The 19,889-nt window shown below is 58.5% G+C and overlaps 1 protein-coding gene across 2 annotated transcripts; it reads right to left on the bottom strand.

Moving 5' to 3' along the window:
- Positions 1–68: 68 nt before the first annotated feature.
- On the bottom strand, positions 69–16,457 carry SAMD14 (sterile alpha motif domain containing 14). 2 transcript variants are annotated; one of them, XM_059380108.1, is made up of 10 exons: positions 15,931–16,457; positions 12,567–12,621; positions 6,194–6,360; positions 5,476–5,764; positions 4,623–4,710; positions 4,449–4,523; positions 4,210–4,369; positions 2,893–3,012; positions 2,654–2,809; positions 69–1,786 (listed from the first exon to the last, which is right to left on the bottom strand). In XM_059380108.1, exons 1-10 carry the CDS (start codon positions 15,937–15,939, stop codon positions 1,631–1,633), a joined length of 1,275 nt encoding a protein of 424 aa, XP_059236091.1. In that variant the 5' UTR covers positions 15,940–16,457; the 3' UTR covers positions 69–1,630. The 2 variants fall into 2 exon arrangements, with proteins under 2 accessions (XP_059236091.1, XP_059236092.1); XM_059380109.1 differs by lacking the exon at positions 15,931–16,457 and adding an exon at positions 12,727–12,748.
- Between the last annotated feature and the right edge of the window lie 3,432 nt (positions 16,458–19,889).

Below are 19,889 nucleotides of genomic sequence, written 5' to 3' on the forward strand. Positions count from 1 at the left end.
CCCTCCACGCTCAGGGCCCGGCGCTGCCTCCCGCCCCAGCCCAGCCTCCCAGCGGGGGCAAACAAAGGTCACTGGCACATGGTAAGTGTTTATTGAAATAAATGGAGTACCACCCTCCCTTCACATGCAGGTGGGTGCCCATAGAGCTCCTGATCATTTCAAAGGCCTGGGTGCCTTCCGCCCTCCCCACCAGCCCCTCCAGCAGACCCTGATGCCAGTGCCCCCATAGCTCAGTTTCCTGTGTGGCTCCTCTCCCCATACAGATGGCAGAGAGAAGTAAAGGGCTGAGTCCCAGGGACCAGACCGTGGCCAGGGCAGGGATGGCCTTGGAGCCACGGCCCCAGAGCAGGAACGAGGAGAGCTGGCATGCACTGGGTCCTGTCCGCCACTCCGGGCAGGTGAAGGGGGAGGTGGACTTCTAACCAGAGGGCCTCCAGCCCCGCTGGTCACCGGCCAGTCCTGCAGGAGCTGCTGGCCAGTGCTGTACCTGAACGCTTCCTCCTCACAGGATAGATCCCAGCCCCACCCAGGGGCCTGGCCCAACCCCTCATCATGGCCCAGAGAACCAGAGCCTGCACAGCGTGCCAGTTCTGGAACCCATTGAGACCCTGACAGGGACCAGAGCAGATGGGGGAAGGCTGATGAAACCTTCCAGTAGATTCCAGGGGAACTCCTAGAGTTTGCCTCTCTACCTGGCTGGGGTGAGGGCTCACCTGTTCAACGTGACCTAAGCATTGGTTAGGGGTGTCCTCTGTCACACACACCCCCAGCTCCCAAGTTGGCTCTGTCCCCAGAGAGGGCTCAGCCGTTCTTTGAGGGAGCAATAGAAGTGGGCCCTGTGTCAGGGAGTAGGTAAAAAACCAGGCCTCGAGTGGGCCCCAGGAGGGGCAGACCTGCATGGATGTCATCTCACCACTGGGACCCATGGGACCAGGAAGGGGAAAAAGAAGGACATTTTCATTGTCCCTTCCTGCTCCCAAAGTCCTGGCCAAGGTTGTGTGGGCTACCCATGCTGCTCTCTGTGCTCTCCCGCCGCGTGGAGGCTAGGAGTCTACCCTGAGTGCGGGCTGCCACAGCGCCTACCAGCCTCCCCTGGGAGCAGAAGAGAGCTCTCCCAGCACGCAGCCAGCTTGGAGTGCTGGAGAGGAGTGACTGTCCACTCGCTCCTGCTGAGAGGTTTCCTGCCTCTGATCCCTGGGACCTAGGCCTTATCTCAGAGCCTCTAGAAGGCAGACAGGCCAGCTGGCAGGCAAGTGTCCTAGCTTACGGCCGGCCAGCATGGCCATGGCCCGAGGGTAGATGATCAGACTGACCCATGTGCCTCAGGGTTCCCCGACTGTCAGCCCTGGCCTCTTGGTCCTCTGCCCAAAACCTGCCAGCTCCCTAGGAACTCTGTGCCAAACAAGTCCTTAAAACTGGATCTATTACTGGGCCCTCTCCTGGGGTCTCCCTTTCTGGGGGATCTGGGTCCAGACAGTGACAGGGTAAGAGAGGGCATGTACCCCCTGAGAGTGTGGGGCCCGGCCAGCCCAAGCTTGGCGCCCAGGCCCCGCCTCCCCGCTGAGGCCTGTGCCCACCGAGCCCGGCGGCCACCAGCGCCTGGGTGCCAGTGCCTGCCCCCCGCCCTCCCCTAGCTCTTCTTGGCCTCCTGCTCCCGGCGCCGGAGCTTCTCCCGCTGCCGTGCGGCCTTCTCCCGGGCCTTGCGCTCCTTCTCAGCGGCGGCTGCCAGCTCCTTTACCTTCCGCTTCACTAGCGTCCGGTCATGTGAGTTGCTGAGCCCCAGGCTCTGCGGAGGAATTCAAGGGTGAGGGAAAGAGCCCCAGAATCCCTCAGGCCCTAGCCAACTCCGACCCCCAGTTTGCGGTGCCCCAGGTGGGTGTACTCTGCCTGGAGCTCAGCAGGTCCTCCCAGAAGTGTGGCCTCTGCCTCCCAGACGGGCCCGTGGATCAGAAGCAGGGCAGGAATTCCAAAGGGGGGCGTTTTGGAAAGAGGATGATGGAGGGTGCCAGACCTTTTACCCCCTGCCCCCACCCCTGGCAATCCTCGGCTCCCATTCCTCCACTTGAGAGTTCAGTCTTGGTACCATCCTGCCCAGCCCCCAGAGGCCCACAGATGGGGAATGACTTGCCCAGTGTCACACTGCTAGTCAGTGGCCGAGGCCCCTCCCTACTGCAGAGACTCCCTGGGGGCCTCTCCTCACCACCTCTTGCCTAAGCAATGTAGCAGAGGGTGGGCAACACGCTAGAAACCTCTCAGCGCAGAGATCTGAGCCCACCTCCCCCTCCCGGACCTCCCCTGACTACCAGCAGCCTCCAAGACTGAGAATCAGGCAAGGTAATCAGGCAGAGGCCTGGTTTCTTATGAAAGCAAGGGACTCCCAGAGGCAAGAGTCAGGTGATCTGACTCTTGACGGTCCTAGAGGTCAATGTTATCCTGGAGCCTTGAGCTGAGGCTTGAAGGTCAAACTGAAGGACGGGGCTCGAGTTTCATGTCCGACAGTGGACCTGTGCTAGAGTGCAAAGATCAGGCCAAGGACCTTGCCCAGGTCAGAGGTCAGGGCAGTGGCCTTAGAGGCAATGAAAGATCAGGGATCCCAATCCTGGAAGGTTGCCTTGGGCTCCAACTGGGTCACCGCTCTCCTCCCCTGACACACCTTCAGTTTGCTTCCATCCAGCTGCAGGAGCTGGGGCCCGTCCACCTGTCGCGCAGCGAACTCAGCGACATACTGCTCCAGGTTGAGGCTGTGCAGCCATTGGCCCACCTGCTGGCTGGTCCAGTGGTGGACCGTGGGGAGAGGTTCGTCCAGGAACTGGGGTAGAGACCAAGGATGGTGAGGGGGAAGACCTGGCCTGTGGCCTGCGCCTCAACACTCAGAGTCCAGGGCTTGCTTACCTCATCCGAAGACTGGGACAGTGTGTGGTAGGGGTAGGAGCACTTGGTCTCCTGCCGGGGACCACTGGGGATCTTGGGGCTGCTGCTAGGGGGCGTGGAGTCATCACTCAGGGTGGATTCCTAGAGAGGAAAGGTATGAGCTGCTGAGGAAACAGCTCACCCTCAAGCCCAAGGGAGTCCCCCAATCCACTGCTTGCATTTGGAAGGAGCTAAGTTGGGGGCTGGGCACCAGGAGTTGCGCAGTGCCTCCTAGTCTATGAAGTACTCATGGGAAGCATCAGGATGTAAGACTTCTAGGAGGTCGTGGGGTCAGAAATGAGGCAGAATAGTTAGCAGGAATGGCAGAAGTCTCGGACCAGGTGTTGCTTCCTGCAGGCAGCTGACCAGGATTCCCCCAGGCTAGGTCGGGGGTCCTCCCTTTGTGCCTCCCCATCATAGCCCTTAGCACCCTGGCTTCTAGGTGCCTGGGTAGAGATCAGAAGCTCTGTGAGGCCCTGGGCTGTCTGTTTACCCCGCTATCCCAGGGCCCAGCACGAGGGAAGGAAGAGGCAGAGGGAGGCTGTGCAGATAGGAAATCAGGAAGTCCCAAGTTAGATGGAACTCCTTCTCCCCTCAATTCCCAGCTTTCTGGTCTCCTCAGCCCCAGTAGCACCTAAGGAACAACCACAGAACAGGCATGGAGCCCGCATCGAACCCACATGGCAAGTCCCTTCTCTCTGGGCCTTCAGTCGTTCATCCGGGCAACTGGGATAAGCACGCCTGCGCTTTGTGAAAGGAAAGCCAAAGCAGCCCTTGGAGCCTTGTCTAGTGTAGAGCGCGGCATGAGCAGAAGCAGACACCTGTGGCTGCTTCTGTCCCTGACTTCTCCCTGCTTCCTGAGCTCTAGCTAGTTTGGGTCCCCTTCATCCTGATTTCCTGCAAGCCTCACCCCACCACACAGGTTGCCCGGTGACTGGGACGACTGGGATGACTGGGACGACTGGGAACTGGGATGGGACGTGGGGAGCCAGGCAGAAGAGCGCGAACGGGGGCGGCCTCAGGCTGGGTGGCTAAGGAGGGAAGCCTGGTGCTCAGTGGGTTGAATGTGGTGAATGACTCAGGGGAGGAACTACTCAGAATGTGAATGAGTGAAGAAACCAATGAATGAACTCAGAGAATGGATGAACTAGTGAATCACAGAATGGCTCCATGGGTAGACAAACTGGATGGACAAACAGATAGACAAACGGACCCCAGGAATGCCTGGATCCCAGCCCCACCCCCTCACATCACCTGAGTCTGGGGCCCATACGGGGGGCAGGGAAGCCATGGACTCACCTGAGAAGCTGACTTCTTAGGGCTGAAGCCCTCATGTTTAGGGGAGCAGGCGGGCGAGGTGGTGCTACCAGAGGATGCCGAGCCCTTGCCACTGTCTGTGAACCAGGAAAAGGGCAGGAACGGGGAGCCCCCTGACCTGCTGGACCCCTCCACTGATTCCCTGTGGAGAGAGCACCAGCATGGGTGTGGGCACCGTGGGGTGGGTGCCCCCCCCTCCGGAACTATGAGCGGAAGCTTACCTGCTGCACATGGACAAACGGTTGCTGCCCTTGTCCTTCCGGCTCTTGCTAGTGGATGCTCGGCGTAAGGTGACCCTGTGAGGGGGGGGGGGGGGGAGTGGGGCAGTGCTGCCCGCTGTGCTACCCTGAACCCCAAGGCTCCAAGCCTTTGCTTCTGGCCCCTCCTCCACTCACCCCAGGTCCAGGAACTTTCGGCGAGTCTTCTTATCCAGACCGATGGTGGGGCTGGCAGGCTCAGGTGGGCTGGCATCCCGGCTGTCATCTTTTGGGGAAGAGAGGGAAGAAAATAGCCCGTGGAGTGGCTTGCCTGCCTTCTTCAGCTGCCTCTTTTGACTTAGAAGCAGGCAAGTTGGCTCGGGTGCCCTTCACTAGCTGTGTGACTTTGGAGGAATCACTCTACCTCTCTGAGCTTCCTTCGTCCCAAATATGAGTCTAACACCTGACCCATGGAATAGGCTATTCCATGCCTATTTCATGGAATAGCTATGAAAGCCATAAGGAAACCATGAAAAAGGAGGGACCGCTACTATTCACTGTTCATTTATCCTGACTGACTTCTAACCCGCCTTCCAATCTTGGCTCACATGTCACTTCCTCAGAGAAGCCTTACAGGAGGCTCCCCGCGAGGTCATTTTACCCCGCTATGTGCTGCCCCCTCCCCCGCTGCAACCGTGCACTTATTACAACTTAAAACTACATATTTAATTAAGGGATGGTTTGATCACTTCTCCCTTAAACTATAAGGAATTATTAGATTGTATCTCCCCCAAACTGCAAGCCTCTTGAGGGCAAAGAGTGCCTCTGCTTCCCTGTGTGTCCCAGTGCCCAACAGTGACATAGTAGGCGCTGGGTAAGTGATGGAGGAAGCCACAGTGTGTTGTCCCCCTACCCCCACCCCTTCCTCATCCCTCACTGCCCTGCCCAACTTGGTCCAACCCTCTGCTTGGCGGGGGTTAGGTGACGACCGGCGGGGCCGCTGCAGTCCCAGCGCTCGCCAGCAGAGGGCGCCGCACCGGCTGCCACTCACCTTCGCTGTGGGGCTCTGCGCGCGGGTGGCGGCGCACGAAGCTGGGCGAGCTGTCGGAGGAGGGCGCGGAGCGGGGCGGCGAGCAGGAGGCGGCGGCCAGGCCCTCGTGCGAGGCGGCGTTGTGCAGGGGCCGGTAGCGTGTGAGCGGCGAGGGCGGAGGCTCGTCTTCGTCCATGCTGCGCCGCAACCCCGGAGGCTCCAGGCAGAAAGAGCCCCCGGCCGGGGACCCTGGGCCCGAGTGCAGAGGTGAGCGCAGCCGGTGCAGGGGGCTCCCGCATCCGTCCGTCACCTGGGGGAAGGAGCGGCCATGGGGGTGGCTGGGCAGTGAGGAGTAGGAGCACGCGGTGGGCGGGGGGGGGGGGGGCGAGGGGGCGGGGGGGGGGGGGGGGGGGGGGGGGGGGGGGGGGGGGGGGGGGGGGGGGGGGGGGGGGGGGGGGGGGGGGGGGGGGGGGGGCTTCAGTCACGTAGGCTGGGGTCGAATCTCATTTCCCTCACTCCCTAACTGTGTGAGTTTGTTACTGAACCTCGGAGCCTCAATTTCCCCACATGTAAGATGGGAATGATAATACCTTCCTTAAAAGTTTCAGGCGAGCCAGAATGAATGCGGGTAATCCCTGTTCGCCTTACTATGTCAGAAGTCTGGGGCTGTGGTTTCCCTGGAAAAGGGTTTGGAGGGATTTTCGGGTGGGGGGGCAATGATTGGGTGGGTTGTCCCCACCTTGCCTCCTGGCCCATCAGAGCCTTCACCATCCTCTGCAGAACTGGCGCTGTCCCGAAGCCTGGAGCGGGAGGGCCGGTGTCTCCGGCCCTTGGCCAGTAGTTGGGCTCGGGCCTTGTGTAAACTGCTGTCCAGTCTGACGGTCTCTGGCACAGCCAAGTCCAGGTCTGTGAACCAGGTGAAGGGGACAGAGACCAGACATGTGAGGACAGCAAGCCCAGAGCCCCCCCCCCCCCCCCCCCCCCGCCCTCAGGCCTCCAGCACTCACACCCCCAGACATTCCACAAAGGTTTGTGCGCCCAGCACAGGGATTACCAACGAGAGGCAGAGTGGGGTCCCTCACAGTCTCAGAGAAAGCCAGACATGTCAGCACAGAAATATAGCAGTGTGGTGGGACCTCTCACAGGCACAGAGGAGGACAGGACATTCCTTTTTGGATGGGTCAGGGGAGGGAGCACCAAAGCCAGTCTAAGGTTGGGTGGCAGTTTGCAAGAGAGGAGGCTGGTGAGGGAGTGTGCAATGCTGGGCAGTAGGGTAGTGCAGGGGTTGGGGGGGGGGCGCTCCTTCCAGGGCCCCTGGAGGGTAGGTTTGTGGAGAGAAGGGCTGGGGATGAGATCAGATCAATGATGGTAATAACAGCTACCACTTAAGAAGAGCCTACTGTGTGCCAGAATGTTCATACATCACCTCATCTGCTCAGGGAGCTAGGGACCGCGGTTACGTACAATTTACAGCTGAGCCAACTAAGGCTCAGAGAGGTTCAGTCTCTCGCCTGCAGCCAGCAGCTAGCAGTGGTCTGGGCTCTGAGCCTGACTGGCCGTGCTGGAACCCTGGCCTGCTGTACCATACCCAGATCTGCACTCAGACCCAGCCCTGATGAACGGGAGCACAGTAGTGGCATCGGGGAAAACCCAGGCCCCACACGGCTGGCCTGCCTCTCCCATCCTGGGGTCAGTGGTGCGGGGCTGGGTCCCGGACGAAGACAAGGAAGAGTAGGCAAAGCCAACAGACCGTGCATAAACCCGACTGCTCCTAGTTTCTCTTTCTACTTGCTCCCCCTGGGGAATGAAGCCTTCGCTCTGCAGTGTCCCCAAGCTTGGGGTCTCCAGGCAGAAGAGTTTCTTTCCAAATCCAGCACAGGTTAAGACCTTTCTTCCCCATTCCCCTGCCCCACAGTCTCAGGGTTCTGCCATCCCATCACTCATACTGACCCAGCTTTGCCTCCTCCTCTTTCTTTTGTCTGCAGATACCCCCTAAGCCACCCCAGTTGCTGGCCTGGTTTCACTATCACCTACTGGTTCAGTCCTGAGCCCCCCTGAATTCCAAGCTTGGGCACCTCAGCACCCACCAGGGAACTTGCCGGGTCAAACACACCCGAGTCCTCAAATAATCCATCAGCATGAACCCACCACCTTGCTTCAGACTGGCTTCCCCTTTGCTCCTCGGCTCCATGAAAGGCCCATCCACCCGATGCAAACAGCCCCGAGCTACGCTTTGCCCTCAGCCCCAGCTCCAGCCAGGAGTTCCCCAGGCCGGCTGCCTCCCAGCCCCCTCCCCTTGGATGTGCCACGGGCAGCTTCAGTGTCTGTGTCCGGCTATGACTGGCAGCTCCATCTCCCCGATGGCTCAGGCCAAGTGCTGGAGTCGCCCTGGACTCTCTTTCCCTCCCACTCTCCAAACTCAATCTAGCCACAATTCCTGTTAGCTCTCCTTTCGAAATACATCTAGACATACTGAAATATTTATGGCGAAATGGTATGATGTTTTGGATTAGATTCAAATTAATCCAGGGCAGTGGCAGCGGGTAGAGGTGGAAGGCCGGCCACGACCCGATGAGCCTTGAGTGACAGTCCCAGAACGCACGACGGGATGCATTTGGCTGGTCTCTGTACTTCTCACTTCCCGCAATCAAACTGCCGTTTCCCTGTGTCTGTGTGCGCACACATGCACACGTGCGCGTGTGCACGGAGAGGAAGAGGAGAGAGAGCAGGGAAAGAAGGGAGAAGAGGAGAGGAAGGGAAGGGAGAGAAGGGGGGTAGGAGGAGAAATCAGGGGAAGAGAGAGGAGAGGGGGACACACAGCCTCCCTGGTCTAGATCACTCTCACCCCCTGCCTCAGTTATTACAGAAGCCTCCCGGCTGGTCTCCCCTTTGGCTCCCTTTCCCACGTACAGTCTATTTTCAACACCACAGCAAGCAGAGTGATCCTGATAAAACATGTCAGCCCTTGTCACTACTGTGCTCAAACCCCCCGGGGACTTCCATCTTGCAGAGTAACTGCCAAGTTCTCCCAGGGGCCTTCCGGATTCAGTCTGTGCTCCTCTTACCGCTCTGAGCTTCTAGTTCTCTCCCTCTTGCTCCCTCTACTCTGGCCATCCTAGCCTCCTGGGTCTTCTTCACATAAGCCTCACTGTACCTCAGGGCCTTTGCACTTCCTCTTCCCTTTTCCTGCAAGGCTCTTGCCACAGATTTCTACAGGGTTCTGTCCTTTGCCTCCTTCAGGCCTTTGCTTAAATGCTTTCTCTCACTGACGACTTTACTGACCACTCATTGTACAATTCCCCCCAGATCCCCAACCTGGTTTTTCCCTGCATCATGTGTCATCCTCTGGTGTGCTGTCTATTTTACTGACTTAGTTCATTGTCTCTCTGCTTGTTAGAATGTCAGCTCTGTGAAGGCAGACATTCCTGTATTTTGTTCATGGCTCTCATCCAGAATTGGTGTCTGGCATGTAGTAGGCGCTTAGAAAATGGGATTTTAATGAAGAAAAAAAGCGGGGGGTGCGCCTGGGTGGCTCAGTGGGTTGGAGCCTCTGCTTTTGGCTCGGGTCGTGGTCCCGGGGTCCTGGGATCGAGCCTCGCGTCGGGCTCTCTGCTCGGCGGGGAGCCTGCTTCCTCCTCTCTCGGCCTGCCTCTCTGCCTACTCGTGATCCCTGTCTGTCAAGTGAATAAATAAAATCTTAAAAAACAAAACAAAACAAAACCACATAGTTCTGTTGATTTGCCTTCCTCACAGCCCTGGAACCTGGCCTCTCCTCTCCCTGAAGACTGAACTGCCTTACTCAGGTCTTCACCGGCCCCTTCCCCAAGCCTGGCCTCAGCCTCCAGGCATCCTGCTCTCCCTGCCTCGGGCCTCCAGTCAGCCTCCCTCCCCACTTCCCACAGGCTAGAGGAAACTTTCTAAAGCACTTTTCTGACTGGTCCTATAACTGCTTGCTTTTGAAACCCAGGGTAAGACTGAGGAGTGGTGAGGGGGTCCTAAAGTCAATAACATAAAGTCCATGCCCCTCAGCCCCCAGTCGGGCCCTGGTGGGGAGGGGGGTTCCAGCTCACCCCTTCCGTGTTCCCCACGTTTCCAGAGGAGGAGCCGGCTGGCAGGGGCTGAATCCTGTTCTGCCATTTGCTGCCTGGAGGACTCTGGGCAAGTTCCTTTCATTTAGGGATTGGCTTCCTCATCAGTAAAATGGGGCCATAAGAGGAGTATCTCCGTTCCAGGGTTGTGTGAGTGTCAAATAAGATGACCCAGGTAAAGTGCTTCGACAGAATGCCTGTTGCTGTGCGCCCAGCCAGAACGAGCTGAGAGCGGTGCTAACCTGCTGACCCCACTGGGCTCCTTGTCGCCACCTTCCTTTCCTGCCTCTGACCTTGTGCTCCTGCAGCGCGCTAGGTGCCAGGTCCCCTCACCCCTTCCTTGTCTGTCCCCTCAAAGACCCCCAGTTCCGAGGGACAGCTTCACCTCTGCAGGCCTGGCAAGAGGATCTGATCAGAGGCGACCATCCCGTTCGCCCATCTGCACAATGCAGAGGGGCGAGCTGGGGACCCAGAGAGCCTGGGGTCAGGCCTGGGGGAGAGCAGGGGCTCAGTCAGTGTTGAGGAAGCCAAGTTACACTTCCGGGGCCAGTGCACAGCACTGCAGAGATGGCCTCAAGGCACAGGGAAGCGCTGATGTCACATCCCTATCCAGTGCTCCTCTGCAGGGCACTCCTCCCCAGGACACACCCTTCATCCAGGAACTCAGGCCCTGCGAGGGCAGTGACTATCTCCCTGGGGTCTCCCACACACAGAGCCTGGTACACGGTGGGGTCCCCGGAGTATTTGTGGCGGGAAGGAAAGAGACAGGCAGGGGCTGGGGGCTCTGTCTTAGACGAGGCAGCCTGGCTGAGGTCTGGGAGACGGGAAAGAGCCAAGGCTCTAGGAAGAACAAGGAGCTTTCTAAGGAGAAGGGATGGTGTGGGCCAGTGGAGCCTGCAAGGAGAGGGGACTGGCCTGGCCGCAAGGGAGGGTGGGCCCCCGCAGGGCCTGCTGCAGGTGTCCAGGGGCGGCAGTGGGGGCTTGGCGAGAGGAGAGGTCCTGTCAAAGGACTGCTGCTTGGGACCCCAGCCTTGACACAACTCCTCCGGCTCCTTCCAGGCCCCTGGTTTGCTCCTGGCCTTTCCAGGCCCTGGGGCTGAGCTGAGGGAGGGAGCCTTCTGTCCCCTGTTCCCTAGTGACACGGCATCTCCAAGCACTGTCTGCAAGCAGCAAGGACTGAGGACAGAACAGAATAATAAAGGCTAATACTGACTGAGCTCTTGCTGTGCTAGGCACTGGTTCTAAGAGCTTCACAATTACTAGCTCATTTAAACTCCCCATAACCCTAGGAGGAAGAGACTCCAGGAATCCCCAGGGCAGCCTTAATCTGCCCCAGGGAAAGGAGGAGCCAGGGTTCCAGGCAGGCTGACTCCAGAGGTTCAGTGTGTAAGGACCAAGCCTGCTACACCTCTTTTGAGGCAGAGATGGGAGCAGCTCGTGAGTCCAACCCCTCATTTTACAGGTGGGGAAACTGAAGCTCGGAGAGGCAAGGTTTGGCCAGAGGTACAGAGGGAGTTAAGAAAGCATCCAGGCCTCCTGGCTCCCTGTTCTTCCTACTCTGGGAGGTGGGGCAGGGAGCTGTCCACCATCCTCTCCACGGAGCCCAGACTCCCAGGACTGGGGAAAGGGGCCCTTCTCCTGACTCTGGGCCACATCTGGACTGCAGGCGGCTCATCTTGGAGGGTCTAGGGAGCAAAGGGACCCCTAGGGGGCTGAGGCATTTCTGAGGCAAGGTGGGGGCCTGCCTCACCTCTGCTCCCCTACTCTACCTGCCTGCCTGGCCTTCCTCCCACTCAGGGTGGGTCTGTCTCTCTTGGTCTTTCTCTTCCCAGCCCTGGGCAGTGGGGAGTCATGAATATTTAATTGCCTTGCCCGTCAGGAAGCAGGCCAGGCAGCCAGCTACCTCAGCAGGTCTCGGAGAAGGAAAACAGGAAGAGTTGGGGCTGGGGGTGGGAATGAAGGCCCAGAAGCCTAGGTGAGGGGGAGCTCGCTTCTGTTGGGCCAGGCCTGGTGCAGATGGTGAGACACTAGAGTCTGAGGCCCAGAGCTGGCTGGAGGCTGGAGGAGTCCAGGGCCCCAGGAAGGCCAGGGAAAACAGTGTTCCTGGGAGCTGGGAGGCATGTGGCCACACAGGGGAGAAGGTGGTGAACTGGAGAGGGGGAGGAGGAGAGGGGAGGGAAGGGAGAGATGAGAAGCTGGGGAGCCCCTTGAGGCTGTGCACACCAACATGAGTCCCAAGGGGTATACACATGCTATAGGCATCGGGCAAGGGCTTCTGTCTCAACCTCTCCCTCCACGTTCCTCGTGGTCCTCCAAGTTCCTTATTCCCTGACTCCTCCGCCAAATCCAGCTGGGAACCAGCCTTTCCACCCCTGTGCATGCTGGGAACCAGCCTTTCTGCCCCAGTGCATGCTGGGAACTCTGCCCTGCCCAGGCTTTGCCACCCCCCAACGGAAAGATGGCAGGGGGTAAACTATGGAGCAGGCAGGTGTGTTGTGTGCACACCAGCCCCCCATGTGTCCAGAGCGGGCTGGCCTGGGGGCACTGCGATTCTGTTCTGAGCATTTGATTTCCATACATATCCTGTAGGCCAAGGGCCGTTACCATGCAATATGGTCGTAATGACTGTTACTTGGGCTGGGATAGAGGTGTACAGCCACCCAGTGTGGACTTCTAGTCCCAGCTCTGCCACTAACCTGCCACATGATCTTTAACGCAAGCCACTTGGGTACTCTGTGCTCTAGGCTCCTCGTCTGTACAATGGGCACGCCTCTTGGCCTTATTGCGGGGCATAAGCAATATTGTGAGTTGGGGGTTTGGCTTAGCACCTGGCATGAGGCAGCACTTCATAAATGGAGACCCTTAATCGTCACGGTTGTCCTTAGCATAGAGTGTCATGGCAGAGACTCAGGCGGCCAGGCCACAATACACACACACAAAGGCTCAAAGACACACACTGACATCCCAGAGGGAATCCCCCCAGTGGCAGTGGCCTTGGCTAGAGTTAGAGCAAACAGAACTTACCAAAAACCTCATCCGCAGGTTCTCGTAGCTTTGAAGAAGCCATGACTCGAGAGAGCTGAGGGAAGAGAGAAAGAGAGATGATGGATAAGAGGTCCAGGTTGGTGGAGGGCGACAAGGGGGCTGCCCCTGGCTGCCTATTCCTGGCCTTCTGGCCCCTCACCTTCCCCTAGAACTCCTGCTCCAGCCCCTTGGAGAAGAAGTCATCGGAACCACAGCCAGGAGGATGGGAGTTGGGGCAGAGGGAGACATGGCAGAGTAGGGGCAGAAGCAAATTCAGAGTCTAGACCCGAGCTGAGTCCTGTGGTTTTGGTCCAGGCTGATTTACTGTGTGCATTCACATGGCTCACTGAACCTTTCCTCCCCCACAATGTCTTGGGTCTTTCCATCATCAGCATTCCTTCAAATCGTTTGATCATCATAAACTGTCCAACAGCAAACCTGGGAAAGATCTTGGGAGATGATTAAATGCAATCCTCTCATTTTCCAAATAAAGAAACAGAAGGAAGAATGACTGGCTTAAGGTCACATAACAAGGCGATGGCAAGCTCAGAAGCAGAATCCAGGTCCTTGCATCCATCTGCCTACCCACCTACTCAGCCATCCATTTGTCCGTCCATCCATCCATCCACCCTCCCATCTCTGCATCCATCAGCTCGTACCAGCAGCCCCCCCATCCATCATGCCGTCCATCACCCAGTCCTGCCTGCTCCCCACCCCCATCACTGGTGTGCTCACCACCTGCCTTTGCACACGAGCTGTTTGGGAACCTGGCACCATCAGCAGGGCCCCTGTGCTTGACAGACTCGCAGTTCTCCCCGTTCCAGACAGACTCACAGATGCAGAAGGGTATGAGGAGTACTCACAGCACCACAGTGGACAAATCTTTGTGCTGCAAGTATGTTCTGGCAGGAAGTGAGATGACTTGGGACTTGGTTGGGTTTTGCTTTTTGGGGGGGAAGCAAGAAGGGAGGCAGGTGGGGAAGCGGGACGGATGTAGCTGAAACAATCTGGGCAGGCTTCCCAGCAGAGGCAGGATGGCAGCAGCCCTAAACCAAGGCCTGGGTGTGAGAGGGGAAGGGGAATACCAAGCAAGGGGGGACAAGGGGACGGGGGCTGGGGGTGGGGGAAGCTCAGGGGCAGGGGCACGCTGCAGGGCCGGGACATGATTTCCAGTCACTGCTGACACGCAGGCGCCCGTGAGCAGGGCAGGGCGCTGGGCTAGACATGCAATTGACAGGCATGGGAAGGCTAGGCCTTGTGCTTGCTGGGGTCTTTTCCAACATTTCTCTCCTGATATTACATACAAACCATCTCACGGGGAGCCGTGTGGGCTTGAGATTCTTAGTGTGCCCGCTTTACAGATGGGAAAACTGAGGTGCAAGAGAGAAGAGGCGGAATTCAAACTCTACCTGTCTCCTGCCCTCCAGTCTTATCCTGGGGGATGGTCTGCAATTTTGGAGGGGTACACATGAGAAGAGGACCCTGCAGGGAGAAGGGAGAAAGGGAGAGGAAGGGGAGCTGGCCATCCTGTCTAGGACTGGGGAAAGCTTCCAAACTATTTCCACCCCAAGCTCTGTGGATGATGCTTGGGGCTGAAAGCAGGAAATGAGGTGTGAGAAAGGGCCAGGGGACAGGGGGTCCTCCAGAACTCTCTTGCCATTCTTGAACTCTGGGTGCTAGTAGCAAAGAAATTCTAGAACCTTTCTTCCTGCCTGAAGGGCCATCTTGGAAAGAGGTTGCCCCTAAGAATGAGCAAAATTGCCTCGTTCAATCACAAAGCCTCAGCTGACCAGGACCCGGCTGCCCCCTCCTCCAGAAAGCTAGACAGCCCACCCTCTTCCCATTTGTCCACACAATTTCTAAATTCACCCTTTCCCAGCAACTGGAAAATAGGGGTTTTTCATACTTCACGGATTCCCTAATATGGGTCAGATCTCCTCTGCATCAGATGAGAGCTCCCTGGGGAGAAGGGAGGGTATTCCCATCAGATTAGGGACCCTCTCGAGATAAGAACTGCCTCTCCCATCAGAAGGAGGTTCTCTGAGGCCAGTAGTGGTGCCTCCTCTCTTACATTAGCAGAGAATGGAGATCCCATGAGTTCTTTATTCAAAGTCCCAATCCAGGGTGAAGACTCCCTTGTGGACAGAGTCTGTCAGGTATCCTCTGGGGGTAGGCTGGGCCTTCCAGCCCACACCTGTGTCTAATCCATCCTGATTCAGCACAAATGGCTTTCTTTCCCTCCAGTCAGCTCCCTGGGGTGTGTTTGGGGGATCCATCCTACACTGTTCCATGGGGAACCCTGGGAAGCAGGCCATCCAAGAGGTCACCAGGCCCCTCTCACCAAATGGAGCTTTAGAGAAGCCCCCCTCCACCTTCATCCTCCTACACACACACACACACACACACACACACACACACGTACACATTTAACCAGGAACTGCCGTGAGGTGGAAATGAACCTGTCCCTCAGGACACAGTCTGGGCACCAGGGCTACCAGGCCACTCTCTTTTCCAAAAGCTTCCAGTTCCCAGAGGAATAGTACCTGTGACCTTTGACTCTTCTCTGGGAGCACAGGAGGCTTCCTGAGAGCCAGGGAAGGAGAAAGAGAAAAGGATGCACAAGCCCCAGAGGGGAGTGGGAACTAGGAACAGAGACAGACAGGTTGGTGGAGACTGTCCACCGAGCTGCAGAGAGAGCCAAGAAAGGGCAGGAAAGAGATGTGTTGGGCGGAGGAAGCAGTGCTGGAGGCCGGGGTCCCTTGGCCCGGTTCGGACTGAGGCTCCAGGGAGGGCTTTGAGGAGAGAGCCAAGGGGCGGTTGTAGGGAGAGGCGCGGGCCCCAGCGGGGCAGGGAAGAGGAAGGGGGCCTTGGAAGAGGAGAAAGAGACCGAGACAGAAGTGCAACTGGGAAAGACCGGGAAGGAAAGGCCGGGAGGGGAGGCTGGGGGTAGGGGGGGAGTAGGAGCTGAAGAAAGCGGAGCCCCCTCCCTTAGGCCTGAGATGCGGCGACAGGCGAGTGGGACAGCGCTCCCCGCACCGCGGAGGCCGGGGCACCTACCGCACTCCCAGTTGGGGCCGGGCGGCTAGTTTCTCTCCGGTCCAGCCGTCCAACTCCGCGCCGGGCAAGAAGGAGTTAAGCCCTCTCCCCCTCCCCCCACACCAGTTTTTTAAAATTAATTTCTCCGGGAGGGAGAGGATTAGGGACACAAATCCTATCTCCGCCCCCTCCCCCGACTGCCCAGCACCCCAGCTCCGCGCAGCCCCCCAGGGATGGGGAAGAAAGGCCCTATCCGATCCCACTCAGGGTCCCGCCGCGAGCCCCGGTGACCCCGGCTCTGCTTTCCCGTCCACGTCGGGGTCCTCACCTCCAGCATCAATCATCTTCAGCGTCCTGCGCCGCGGGAGCCCCTCAGGCCCATGGTGCTCGGGGCGCGGGCCAGGCGGGGAGGGGCGGGGGGCCGTCACCCCGGCCGCGGGGGGCTGCGGGCTGGCTCGAGCCGCTCCATCCCGGGAGAGGGGCGGGCGCGGGAGCGGGCGCCGAGGGTCCGGGAGCCGGAACGGATGTGGGGAGCGAGAGAGGAGGAGAGGGTTTGCGGGGAGCGGGAGGCGCGGGCGGGGCTGGACCAGAGCCCTGACGGGAGGATGCTCCGTGCGCGCGCGCGTGTACGCGTGTGTGCGCGCGTGTGTGTGCGCGTGTTTGTGTGTGTGCGTGTGAGCGAGGGAGGGGGGAGGGAGAGAGGGAGGGAACCACCTCCCCGACCCGCCACCCGCCGGACGCAGGCCCCCCGCCGGGCAGGCCCACACGCGTCGCGTCGCGTCGCGTCCGCTGGGGTCCGCTGGGGTCTCCCGGGAAGGGGCGGTGCGGGGGGCGCGTGGCAGGGAGGCAGGCGCGGGGAGACAAAGAGCGGGAGGGAGGGAGGGAGAGGGGGCGGAGGCGGCAGCAGGGGAGGGAGGAGGCGGCCCCGAGCGGCGGCGGGGCGAGGGGATTCCGAGTTGCCGCTACTACTCCGACCGCGGAAGTCCGGGGGGCGGGAGGGGGGGAGGGGTAGCAGCCCCGCCTCCGGACCCACGGGGCTTCCGCCTCTTCTGCGAGGTCTGTGCGGGCTCCCGATTCATCCAATCTTTGGACGCCCATCGAGCAGTCGTGTGCGCCAAGGCCTGAGGCCATCGCGGGAAACAGGACCACCCGGGCCCAGGAGTGGGGCTCCTCGGGAGGGGAGGCACAGACCAGTGGGGAGACCGTCACAGGCCTGGGTGCCCTGAGCCCCAGTTCACAGAGGACACTTCGGCGACACAGCGCACCGGAGGACGCCGGCGCGTCCTGGGGGTGGGTGAGGGTGGAAGTGGAGGTGCTGTTGGCTACCAGGCAGGCCAGGACTGGGTAGAAGTGTTAGTGGGGCTGGGCGGTGGAGGGCAAGGTAGGAAGAGGAGTGAGGCGGCAAAGGTGCGGGGGTGGAGGGAATGCTTGCCATTTATCCTGGGAGCCATAGGGTAAAGTAACAGAGGAGTGAGGGGGCTCAGATTTATTTGCCTTTTAGGGAGAACTCTTTGGTTCCTCTGTGGAGAGTGGATTGGAGAGGGCAGCCCCAGGCAAGAGCCTTGGTGAGGCCGATGAGAGATGAGGGCAGTAGGCGTGAAGATTGCAGATCAAGCTGAGCACTCTTCAGGATAGAGAGTGGAAGAAATTGATCAGATTTGGGGACCACCGGCCACCGAGGGAGGAGGGCTTGGCTTGAGGCTGGAGTCCTGGAGGGAGGGCGGGCAGGGATGAGATCACACTTGGAGTGGTGAGCTGGAGGTGGTGGCAGGCCAACCCCTGGGAGATAGTGTAATAATCAACAAGCTGCCCTACAGCGCTGGAATCGCCCTAAGCACCTTTCCCTGATTGTCGATGTCACTCTCACAATAAACCTAGTTGTTTCTATCACCCCCGTTCGAAGAGGGGGTTAAACTTTGAAGAATGAAGGTGATCTGTCCAAGAGCAAATGGTGAGGTTGGACAGAGGGGTCCAGAGCTCAGCGGGGTGGTACAGCCTGTAGGGACAGTCCCCTAAGGACCCGCTGGACTCTGTAGTCACAGATCTCCGAGGGGCTGTGGAAGGTGATGTTTTGAGCCAGGATGGTCTTGGGACTGTGGGTGAAGACGGAATTATTAAGCTTTGAGGGCTGAAGGTAGCCTAGGATACCTGTGGGAGTTTGGGGGTCTCTGTATGTCTTCAGAATTTGCTGGCAGCCGTGGAGTGCTGTGGAGATCTGGGGAGGTGGTGGGGACTCTGGGTGACATCTTACAGGGTTAAGTCTGGGGTTTTGAAAGAGGACATGGTTTTCAGGCCTCTGGTAAGATCTGAGTGTGTGAGGGAGTGTTATATAGGCCTGTAGGTAATAGGGAGATCATGGGTGTGTAACATCAGTGCTGGGAGGCGGGGGGCGGGTTCTGTGGGAGGATGTCTTCTAGGCCATAGGATCTGAGAGGAACCCCTGTTCCTAGTGATGCTCAAGCTTCAGGAAATTCAGAAAATGTTCCTCATTTGATTCTCCTCCGCCCCATGGCAAGTGTTGGGGTTGTGGCAAAGCTGCTCAAACTCCTGAGAATGGAGCAGATGACAGGGCAGGGATGAAGCCACAAGCCTCCCATGGGCCTGCCCTTGGCCACTTGACATAGCCCCAAATGTGGACATAGCTCATGGTCATGTCACATCCTAAGCCTGAGAAACTCAAAGCAAACCGCCCCCCGCCTCGCCCCAGCCATACAACACACTCGAGCTTAGAAACAGGGGACCACGTGGCCAACCCTTTGGAACATACAATGTGTGGGCCCCTCATGTGATACACAGGAGAGATGGGCGGGGAGGGGGGCGGTGCGGGCAGCAAGACCTCAACCTAGAAAGAGCTCCAGTCAGATCAGCAGGAGCCATCACCACCCCACGTCGACCTTCCCACCCAGGTTGGTCAAGCCACTTCACATCTTGGAATTTCTTGGCTGGAGCCATGATCTGGATCTTTCTTCCCAGAAGTGTCCCAAAGATGAGCTACCCAGAGAAGATGCCTTGAGAGGCATGGTCACCATCCCCAGGTTTCCAGATGCCCCCCAAAGGGGGTGGCAGGCTGGATGGTCACTCTCTGGCCCTGTGGGGTAGAACTAGGATTTTTGAGAGGAAGGAGTGGGAAGTCTGAATTTGGCTTGAAATGAGAATTGGGTGAGAAAACTGTCCTCAAGGGAGTGGCTGCCTCAGGTACTGACTGCCAGTGGAGTTCTGGTAGTGATCAGTCACCTCAGGTGCTCTCAGGACCCATTGGAGTGACCTTGATGAGCCTTGATGTTGGGACTTCATTCCTTCAGGCAAAATGGAATGTTAGAATCCCTTTGGGAGCCAGGCCACCGAGCACAAGTGCCTTATGCTTCTGTTTTCTCACACATACACACTCCAGCACCCAGAGCAAGCAAGGCAAGGCTGGTGTCGGAGACTGCCTGAGCCTTGGCCCTACCTCCTACCTGCTCTCTCTGCTCTCTGGAACTTCACCAAATCTTGTCCTTAGGACCTTGGCATCTATCTGGACTGCCACACCTATTCTATTAGAGCTGGTGAGTTGTGCTGACATAGAGCAGGGGCCTGGGGCTATTTACATTCTCTAGGACAGAAAGATCCTCTAGGACCCTGGGCACAAAACTGCTCTGACGTTTCACCTCCCACCCACCCCCAGGTGACCTTGAATCCTTCAGGAACCTTAGGCAGGGTACCTTTTCAGAGTAGATGCTGCATATCCCCATGAAGTTAGACTTCTCAGGAAAGGAATCTGCGGTTCACCTTACTGTCTCATATCTAACACAGCCTTCGAATTTTGTCAGAGGCCTCCTAAAAAGAGGCAATGCAATGGGGCTAAGGGAGGCTCTAGAAACCCCAGCCCTAACCAAGAGGAATAGATACAAAGCATGGGTGCTGATGGGGGAGATGGTGGCAAAGAGGGAGTTTGCTGAAAGCGGGAAATACAGGATCTCCATGAGAAGGATCTTCACAGTGAAGAAGTCACCAGTGGCAGGGGACCTGGGGCACCGACAGACGACCCTATCCCTTCCCCTGCCGCCCCCACCCACGAATCAAGAAACCAGGCAGCAAGGTTCTGGGGGCTGCTTTTATGGGGACGACCTGACAGAGGGCATGGTCCGTACAAAACCGGGAACAATACATACATATATATATTATATACAGAGACGCAATCCTGCGGGGGGGGGGGGGCGGGGGCAGGGGCGGTGCCGGCCCGAGAGACCGGAAGCGCCCCGGGGCCCCGCCCACCTGGCCCCGCCCCCTCCCTCTGCCTTGGCAGGG

This window comes from Mustela nigripes, chromosome 16, assembly GCF_022355385.1.
Source record: "Mustela nigripes isolate SB6536 chromosome 16, MUSNIG.SB6536, whole genome shotgun sequence".
NCBI classification, from domain to species: Eukaryota; Metazoa; Chordata; class Mammalia; order Carnivora; family Mustelidae; genus Mustela; species Mustela nigripes.

Excerpts from the sequence above, each read along its gene's own strand:
- SAMD14 (XM_059380108.1), bottom strand. Across the intron at positions 6,361-12,566 it reads ACCTGCGGATGAGGTTTTTG|ACCTGGACTTGGCTGTGCCA; the intron begins GTAAGTTCTGTT and ends CCTGGTTCACAG. Across the intron at positions 4,524-4,622 it reads CGAAAGTTCCTGGACCTGGG|GGTCACCTTACGCCGAGCAT; the intron begins GTGAGTGGAGGA and ends CCCCCCTCACAG.